At 30.2% G+C, this 9,398-nt stretch overlaps 1 protein-coding gene across 1 annotated transcript; it reads left to right on the top strand.

Moving 5' to 3' along the window:
* The first annotated feature begins 2,259 nt into the window (after nucleotides 1-2,259).
* LOC145610226 (very-long-chain aldehyde decarbonylase CER3-like) lies at nucleotides 2,260-9,398 on the top strand. The gene is made up of 11 exons (XM_081665519.1): nucleotides 2,260-2,675; nucleotides 2,922-3,142; nucleotides 3,242-3,480; nucleotides 3,920-4,139; nucleotides 4,928-5,055; nucleotides 5,669-5,925; nucleotides 6,139-6,246; nucleotides 6,344-6,550; nucleotides 7,249-7,359; nucleotides 7,724-7,897; nucleotides 8,917-9,398. The coding sequence occupies exons 1-11, from the start codon at nucleotides 2,625-2,627 to the stop codon at nucleotides 9,070-9,072; spliced, it is 1,872 nt and encodes a 623-aa protein (XP_081521645.1). The 5' UTR covers nucleotides 2,260-2,624; the 3' UTR covers nucleotides 9,073-9,398.

The following is a 9,398-nucleotide window of genomic DNA, read 5'->3' as shown; positions in this document are numbered from 1 at the left end:
CTTATCCACTTAATAATGTACCAGGTTAAATCAAGGTTGATCCCACGCACAAGGCCACAAAGAAAGTGGCTTAAGATTGCTATATATGAACAAATATACTTCCTTTTTTTTTTTTTTTTTAAACTTGCAACACTTTAACTTTTATACTATTAGGAAGAACAATCACTTTTGTATACACCCGGTTTTCAGTAATTTATTGTACATCGAGTTCACTTTTGTCAAATTTAGTGTTACTTTTGTCAAGTTTAGTATCACTTTTGTCAAATTTATCAATGAAACATAAATAACTCTTATATATGTCAAAGTAACTTTTGTGCGTTTAAGTGTAACTTTTACGCCTTTTATTATCACTTTATAACAGATGTTCAGTAATTTATTGAACATCCGTTTTATTTAAAAGTTTGTGTAGGAAGAAATAAAGTCATGTGAGATCTTGTTTGATTCGTCTTAATATATACTTTAATAATATCAAAATTTTATAATTTTGTATATTGGTAAATAAAAATATTAGCAGTTGAAATAATACATTAGCAAGCGTGAAAACTAAAAAGTGAAGTATTATAAGTAAATAAAACATAGAAAGTTTTTATTCATTAAGTCAATTCAAATCTACGTTGAATTATTATATTACTAATTTAAAGAGAAAAAATATCAAGTAATTAAACGAAAGGTAGCTTGGGCTTGTTATTAAATGAAATCAATATATGTCAAACAGTCAAAGTAGTAATACTCTGAAGAAAAAAATAAAAATAAATAAACACATGTTCCAAATAGTTACTTATAATTTTCGAGCTAATGGCCCAACCATTGGAGTATATTTAATTAATAATTAGCTTGGTCAAGCTAATGCCAAGCAAATTAGCTGGCTAATTAGAAATTAATTGTCTCTAGTAAAGTACTAATTATTTAAAAAATAAAGCTGAAAAATCTAAATGTTAATTAAGTTAACCATTGTGGTATGAATTAGCTAAAAGGAAGCATGGCAAGCTAATTAATTGAGACAATTAACTTGCCATTGGAGTTGTTCTAAGTGAGCAACGAAGTTACAACCCAATTATAACATGAGAAAAGTTACAAAAATCAAATGATGACATGCTATTTTTACAAATATCATCATAAATTAGATGGATAGGAGGTAGACCCAAGATCTTGCTCTTCACCCCATTAATCACGTTTAGCATGATTTAATACAAGGCAAGATCACACCCCAAGCTGCCAAGCAATCAATTGAATACAAATAAGAGAAAAGAGACGCCCTATAATACTATGTACCTCCTTGTAGAAAATTTCATCCACAAGAATTTGATTTTTTGGTACTATTTTAAATAATTACTCGTGTAAAAAAAAAATAACAAAAAAGGTATTATTTCACAAAAAAAGTGTGAAAAATAAGATACTTAATAATCTTGACTCCATAACGTTAGGATAATTACTAAAAGTGAACTAAATCATCACTTAATTAGTGTTGGCCTTAAACTCAGCTACATTTTCTCAAATTATAACCAAAATATGGTCACAAAAATGTTTCACCCCTTGGAATTTCTCTCCCTTTGAACCCAAACAATGCAAACATTATCCACAAGGAAACCTTCTTCCCCTCTTCTCAAATAATCGTGCACGTAATTCTTATACTTGTATTATTCTTCCTTAATTAACTTCCAAAACTATAAACTAATAAATTTTCTAATTAAATCCTTATTTATAGCCTAAATACACACACCTAAGGTTTTTACTACATTAGTAAATCAAAGAAACACGTTTAAGACTTTTCCCACCAATAAATTAATCATTATTGTTCATCAATCTATTTTTTATTTTATTTTATTTAAAAGAGAGCATTAATTGAAGCCACATTGCCTCCTTGTTTTAGCTCATTCCTCTTCTACCTTTAAACACCATTTTTAGAACACAACTTTTGAATCTTCTTGATGTAGTAAATATTTTAAAACTCGTTTCATACTCGGTATTTTGTGTGCCTGAGAATAATTCATCAACCCTTAAAGTCGACAACTTACCAGTTGCGAGAATAATTCATTAACTCTTAAATTCGACAAGTTACCGAGAAATTTCTTTTCCGAGAAAAATAATTAAAATCAAAAGAACAGAAGAAGTAGCAAAATAGTACCCTACTTCCAACCAAAAGAAACCCAAATTGATTGGGACATATTTCCTCTAACTGTAATCTTATGGTACTACTAGTGCATTTAATTAGGGCAGGTTACTTGATGCCCTTTATAAACTAGTAGTTTTTTGGTTTCAGTCCTTCAGATCTAAGTATCACATACATTTTATTTTGTAAGACATTTTTTCCTCTTTGAGAAACTAAATTGGAAAAAATATCTCATCTTCTTCTCTCTAGCTAATATACACCTTAATTAATAATTCTATCTCATCAACTACTCAAATTTTCTTTTATTTTATTTTATTTTATTACCATTTACAATCTTTGTCTCTTTGTCTCACCTTTTCTATTTTCTTTTAGCTACCCTCCTTTATTATTGGAACCTTACTCACAAAAAGAGCAAGATTTTGGGCATAATATTCTTTTGATCTAGGTAAATTAAAGGATTAAGAAAAGTTTAGTTGGATTTGGAAAGAGAAAAAAAAAAAAAAGGGAAGAAAACATGGGTGCTCCTCTTGCTAATTGGCCATGGGAGAACTTGGGCTCTCACAAGGTACTAATTCTCTAATCCTTTTTTTTTTTTTTTGGAAATTTTGCTTTATAAATTGATTTAGTTATCATTATCTTTTTTAAAAAATAAAAAATTGTTGTTCGTCTAATTTTTAATTTTGAAATATTACATCAAATCAATAATTTAAAATAGAATCAGAGCGGTTTCTCTTAAAGCTAAATCCTAATTTATGTTACAATACAAGTTGATCCGAGTTACAAACCAACTTAAAAATTTATCTACTTGTAGTATATTCTATACGGCCCGTTTATTGCACAAGTAGCACAACTATGGTGGAAAGGAGAATCAATAAGCAATACATGGAGCTTCCATATTCTATTGCTATGTAGTCTTAGAGGTGTTCTCCATCAACTTTGGCATACTTATTGCAACATGCTCTTCCTTAGCCTTAAGCGCCGAATTAACCACAAAGGAATCGATTTTAAGCAAATCGATCACGAGTGGAATTGGTATGTTCATTCATATCATACACTATTATTTATATTTATACAACATATAAATTTAAATTTATCATATGATTCTTATTTTATATGATTTAATTATTACAGGGATAATTTCATAATTCTTCAAGCATTAGTTGGAAGCTTAATGTTGTATATGTTCCCATCCTTAACAAATTGGAACGTGTTATGGAACGTAAAAGGATTAATTGCAGCTTTGTTAATTCATATGGTAGTTTCGGAGCCGTTGTATTATACGATACATAGGTTATTTCATAACCAACCAAAATTATACAACAATTATCATTCACTACATCATTTATCTCCTGTACTTCAGCCTTATACTGGTAAGTTTTGCAACTAACTTATTTAATTTGCGTATAATTTTGGTTTATGCTACCTAAAATCATTTATTTATGTATGGTTGTCAAGTAATAACATAAATTATTGTATTAAAAAAGATTGATATGACTAGAACGTAACTTAACTAGTATAATTAGACCAATAATTTAATTAACATGTTTAATTAGTTAATTATGTATTAGGCTTAAATGTTAGATGTTTCCACCATTTTCTACTAAAGAAATTATGTAAAAATTTGATTTGATTTATTTATTTATTAATTAAAGAGAAAAAGAAGTGGTCATTTAATAAAATATGATTAGAGATAAGTTAGGTACCTCCGGATACCATATTTAACTTACAATTAAACTAAGTTCAAATAAGTAAAAATCAGCAGATAAAAAAACGTATTCTACTTAACACTTTTGGTATGAACTTTTGCAGCGGGAAATGCAACATTCTTAGAGCACATACTCTTGTTGGGGATCATGGGAATTCCATTGGTTGGAGCAGCTTTGATGGGATATGGTTCAATAGGCTTGATTTACACCTATGTTTTGGCATTTGATTTCTTAAGATGCTTGGGACACTCCAATGTTGAAATTTTCCCACATCAAATTTTTGAAGTTTTGCCTATCCTTAAATACCTTCTATACACTCCTACGTAAGTATTTCAATCTCTACTTCTATTGGCTCAATCAATTATTAAATCTTAAACAAAAATACGGGTAATTCTAAAATGTATAAGGTAGATTTTCATATTTGAATGATTTAAGTAAAAAAAAAAAAAAAGGAAAGTAATTGATGAAACACCTCATTCCAACTTTATGGGCACCACAGAAGAATGGAAGAGTAATAAATATGTTACTTCAGATTAATTACGAGTCCTTTTGTACTATAGAACTGGTTTTATTTCGCATGCCACTAGGCCTGTTTTAATAAATTTATAAACAAAATAAAATGAATTGTAACAAGTAAACATTAATGTGATCTAACTTCCAAAGGATTCATGTAGGGTTAAGTGTTGTCAAATGCATGCTTGCTAATAATTAAGAGTTAAAAAATAAAAAGTAAAAATAAAAAGTTTATACACCATGCCAGATGTGCATAATTGATTGTTTTAATTCAAAGTATGTATGATTGTATGAAGTTGATAACTTTAGCGAAAATGAAGTTTCATTGATATTATAGTGTTTTCAAGTATGTACTTTGTATGATGTCTATCTAAACTTCTTATCAACAAGTCTTATATTAAACCGCGTGGAACATTTTTATTTGTTCGACAAAATTTAGAACAATTTGAGCTAAACACATATTCTAGCTTTTGCTTATCAATTAGTATTGTTAACTTCTTACCTAATTGAGTCCAAAAACTACTCCAAGTAATTAATGTTACTCATGAACAAAGAAAGAAAAGAAATTAATGTTGAATTATATTACTAAATTTTGCAGATATCACAGCATACATCATTCAGAGAAAGATTGTAATTTCTGTCTATTTATGCCAATTTACGACTTATTGGGGAATACTCTTAACGGCAAATCGTGGGAGATGCAAAAGCAAATAAGTCTAAATTCAGGTTTGGAAATATTCAAGAACTTTTTTTCACATCTTACTGAACAAATCTTTCTTAAAATGTGAAAGTTTGGTTAATTTTTTTTTATTTTTTATTTTTCATGTGTTATTTGTCATTTTCTTATATTAAATGATTTCTCACATAAATAGATATGCTAGGAGAGTTAGAAAGGGCAATATATTACTCGATCATTGGTTCATTCATAGAAAGAAAAAAAAAAAATTATGTGTTACATTTGTTTTTTATTAAGGCTGGGCCGCTGGGGTCATTACATGTGCACTTGTACTAGCCCATATCACCTTATACCCTACCTAATTATTGATATTAATGTACAAATTATTTGGTCTTGTATGATCGAACAAAAAACAAGATAGCATGGACTTGTAATATTGTTACGGATAGATCATTTTACATATACTTTTAATGTTTTTAATACCACTGCTAACATTTAACTTTTACGCGTATCAATGCAATGCATAACTTTGATCGTGAAAATCGTAATCATACATTGTTACCAAATTACATTGAGTTGGTCGATAATTTGAAAATACACATTAGATTTGGATATTGAATGGTCAAATTACACAAGTAATTAACATCAAGTCTTAATGTACAGAGAAAAATGTGAAGGTGCCAGACTTTGTGTTCTTAGCACATGTAGTGGACATATCATCAGCCTTGCATGTCCCATGGTTGTTCCGAGCATATGCAGCCTTGCCCTTCTCCGTGAAATGGTTTCTCTTGCCTTGTTGGCCAATTGTTTTCTTAGTGATGTTCATGATGTGGGCATGGGCCAAGCCTTTCACCGTCTCCTTCTACAATCTCCGCGGCAAGTTGCACCATACCTGGGTTGTTCCTAGGTTCGGTTTCCAGGTACCTTATATCATATTCCCTCTATCTCTTAATAAGCACTACTTGTGTCATTTTATATTACACCTAACACCTGCAAAACAAAAAGTACACATACGAAGTTTAAGTCACAGTTACATAAGTGACCACAAAATAAGATATTTAAGTTCAGTAAAATAAAAAAAATAAAAAATAAAAATATTGTCTAATTATTTGTGTAAATTTCTTCTTGGGCAGTATTTCTTGCCATTTGCAACAAAAGGCATCAACAAGCAAATAGAGCATGCTATACTTAAGGCAGATAAAATGGGTGTCAAGGTTCTTAGCCTCGCTGCCCTTAACAAGGTATTAATTTTTTCAATTTCATATCTTTGCTAGCTCAATGTTTAATTTAATTTTATGTATTTCCTAATTTGGAATCCAAATTTATTTAATTTTGCAGAATGAAGCATTAAATGGTGGAGGAACATTGTTTGTTAACAAGCATCCTAACCTAAAAGTACGTGTGGTTCATGGTAATACATTGACCGCCGCAGTTATTCTTCATGAACTTCCTAACAATGTCGAGGAAGTCTTCCTAACCGGTGCAACCTCTAAGCTCGGAAGAGCCATCGCCCTTTATCTCAGTCGTAAACAAGTGCGAGTTTTGGTGAGTATTATTACCCTCATTCTTCTAACTCAAAAACAACCAAAACATCATCAAGTACGTGCAACAACTATTCAACGTGACCAAAAAAATCAACAAAATTTTGTCCTAGTCACGTTGTACAAGTTGTTGCATGCAGTATAATGAGTTGTTTCAAACAAACACACGTCGCTATAAAGATAATATAGTTCAATGTCAGAAGTTTTATCATCTAAACTAGCAAGTTGAAAAGCAACCGTAGTACGATGGATGATTCGATTAGGGATTGTGTACAAGTATTTGCAAACAAGGAAATAAAACATGCTAGTTAAAATATTATGTGGCCTTAAACCATTATGACCAACCCAACATTTATTGGGTTGAAGGTTGGTTTTTTTTCTCGGTTAACTCCTTAGCTGGCTGATCGGCCCCCTAATAATGAACATATATATACATATGCATATGAAATTATAAATTGGTACATGTGCATTCAAGTTTTCTTCACTTTTTACCTAACATTTAGACCTTTTAATTCATTCATTGGATATGACTGAAATCTTGTGATCTGATAGCATAGATGGTGCTGGATCATTTAAAATATATTGTTACACTTTTATTCTAAGTACTTTATTTACTTCTGTCAAAAAAAAAAAAAAAAAAAGTACTTTATTTACTATCTTGATTATTTAAATTTTACTTATATTTGTACAATAATATTGCAGATGTTGACTCTATCAACTGAGAGGTTTCAAAAAATTCAAAAGGAAGCTCCAGTAGAATGTCAAAAATACTTAGTACAAGTGACTAAGTACCAAGCAGCCAAGAATTGCAAGGTAATTTATTATATATGATACTTTAAACCTCACTCGAATATTTATGACCATGTCGAAAACATACTCGATCTTTAAATGGACATCAAACAACCAAAATTTCTGACTGGTGCCTTGAAGTAACAGCAATAGTTTTCCTTAAACGTATACATAAAAGTTTATATGTAAATGTGTATAGATAGGTTTGTGTACGTTTAATTGGAATGAAAATATCTCTCCGTACTACAAGCACAAACAAAAGTATAAAATGAATGATCCAAACTAAAAAGTATATCTATATGAAGGTGCAATTACTATTACTTACAATTTTTGGATAATTGGGACCATAACATAACACATGAAATTCATTTTGCAATGTATACTACAGACATGGATAGTAGGAAAATGGATCACACCAAGGGAGCAAAATTGGGCACCAACCGGGGCCCATTTTCATCAATTTGTGGTTCCACCTATCTTGCATTTTAGAAGAGATTGTACTTATGGTGATCTTGCTGCCATGAAGTTGCCTGAGGATGCCCAAGGTCTTGGCAGTTGCGAGGTAATTAAGCGCCTTTTATTTCACACGTTATATAAAACTATACTTTACTTCATGTTTAAATTATGTCATCGTCACATGCATTATGTATAACTCTTGTAACTCTTAATTAAAAGTGACAGGCCAGTTGACCAGGCCAAGTTGAAACACAACTTGGACTAGTAAAAGAAGCGAGTTATTAGTTGCTAAGGGCTCATTCAAACCTAAACCTTTTAAACGATTTTACGATTTTTTTTTTGGTCTTGAACTAGATACACTAGTTATAAACATGACCCTTCTTAGATTTATACATCGTCACACAACCATGTATATGGAGTATATGATGCATTAGTCATGATGTGATTAATGATAGGTGATGACATATCTCACAATCATTGACTAAATAAGACAATATCTTATTGAAGTAACAAATATTTATAAAATATCTTATTTAAATTAGTTGATTGCAACCAATTTATAACGTATGAATCTCTACCAATTCCAAAGATCTATTAACTGTGGCCGGCCAACAGTGGCTTTCATTATCCAACTTAAGTTTCCGTAGCTTCCTTGCTTATATAATAATGATTCACCTACTAGTTATAAATGTAATTGATGTCTACATATTTTTACAAATTATAATTGCATTTTTAAGCTTAATTCAAGAGAAGACTAATGTTATCTTGTATGATTATAGCAAAGTAGATACTTGTAAAACGCTAAAGTAAGGCTTGTGACGGTATATGAACTTACTAAATCTAAAAAAAAAAATCGTGAATTGTTTCTACCTGCCTTTCTTAAGTACACCATTCCATTTTAACTATTTAAGCATGTTTTTTCTCACAAGTATCGATGAATACCCATAACCAAAATCTCTCATCAAATAATTATTCTAACTTTGAACATCTTTTGTGAACGGATTGAGTACACGTATATGGCTTATATGCTGACACATCCTTAAACATACAAACATTTATTTCAAAGAAGCATAAAATTAAATCATAATATATTTGTTATTAAATTTTTGGGATGAATTATTGCAGTATACAATGGAAAGAGGAGTTGTACATGCATGTCATGCTGGAGGAGTGGTTCATTCACTAGAAGGGTGGACACATCATGAGGTTGGTGCAATTGATGTGGATAGAATTGATGTGGTGTGGAAATCTGCAATGAAGCACGGTTTAAAGCCTGTTTAGGGTTTGGATCATTAATTATAATAATAATTAAGAAGTTAAAAGGGGGTAATCCAAACCCCTAATTTCTAATGATTCTTGTAATTTGCAAGTTTCCAATTTTCTTCTTGCAAAATCGCTTTAATTGATTTCTTTTTGTAATTTTCAATATTAGAGATAGGTCTATTTCATTTTAGCTTGTATTCATTCCATGTATGTAGTTGTGAAAACAAAAAAGAAAATTGTTATATATATATATATAATAACAATACTATATATAGCATTGTATTCATTTATGATATAAATAATAATTACGGCTATATGTAAGCTTGTGCAATTCAACTCTACTA

This window comes from Chenopodium album, chromosome 24 (genome assembly GCF_948465745.1).
Source record: "Chenopodium album chromosome 24, dcCheAlbu1.1, whole genome shotgun sequence".
Classification (NCBI taxonomy): Eukaryota; Viridiplantae; Streptophyta; class Magnoliopsida; order Caryophyllales; family Amaranthaceae; genus Chenopodium; species Chenopodium album.
This window is presented reverse-complemented; position numbering and strand designations above follow the sequence as displayed.

Excerpts from the sequence above, each read along its gene's own strand:
- LOC145610226 (XM_081665519.1), top strand. The coding sequence starts at position 2,625 with ATGGGTGCTCCTCTTGCTAATTGGCCATGGGAGAACTTGGGCTCTCAC. Across the intron at positions 6,247-6,343 it reads GCCTCGCTGCCCTTAACAAG|AATGAAGCATTAAATGGTGG; the intron begins GTATTAATTTTT and ends TTAATTTTGCAG. Across the intron at positions 6,551-7,248 it reads GTAAACAAGTGCGAGTTTTG|ATGTTGACTCTATCAACTGA; the intron begins GTGAGTATTATT and ends ATAATATTGCAG.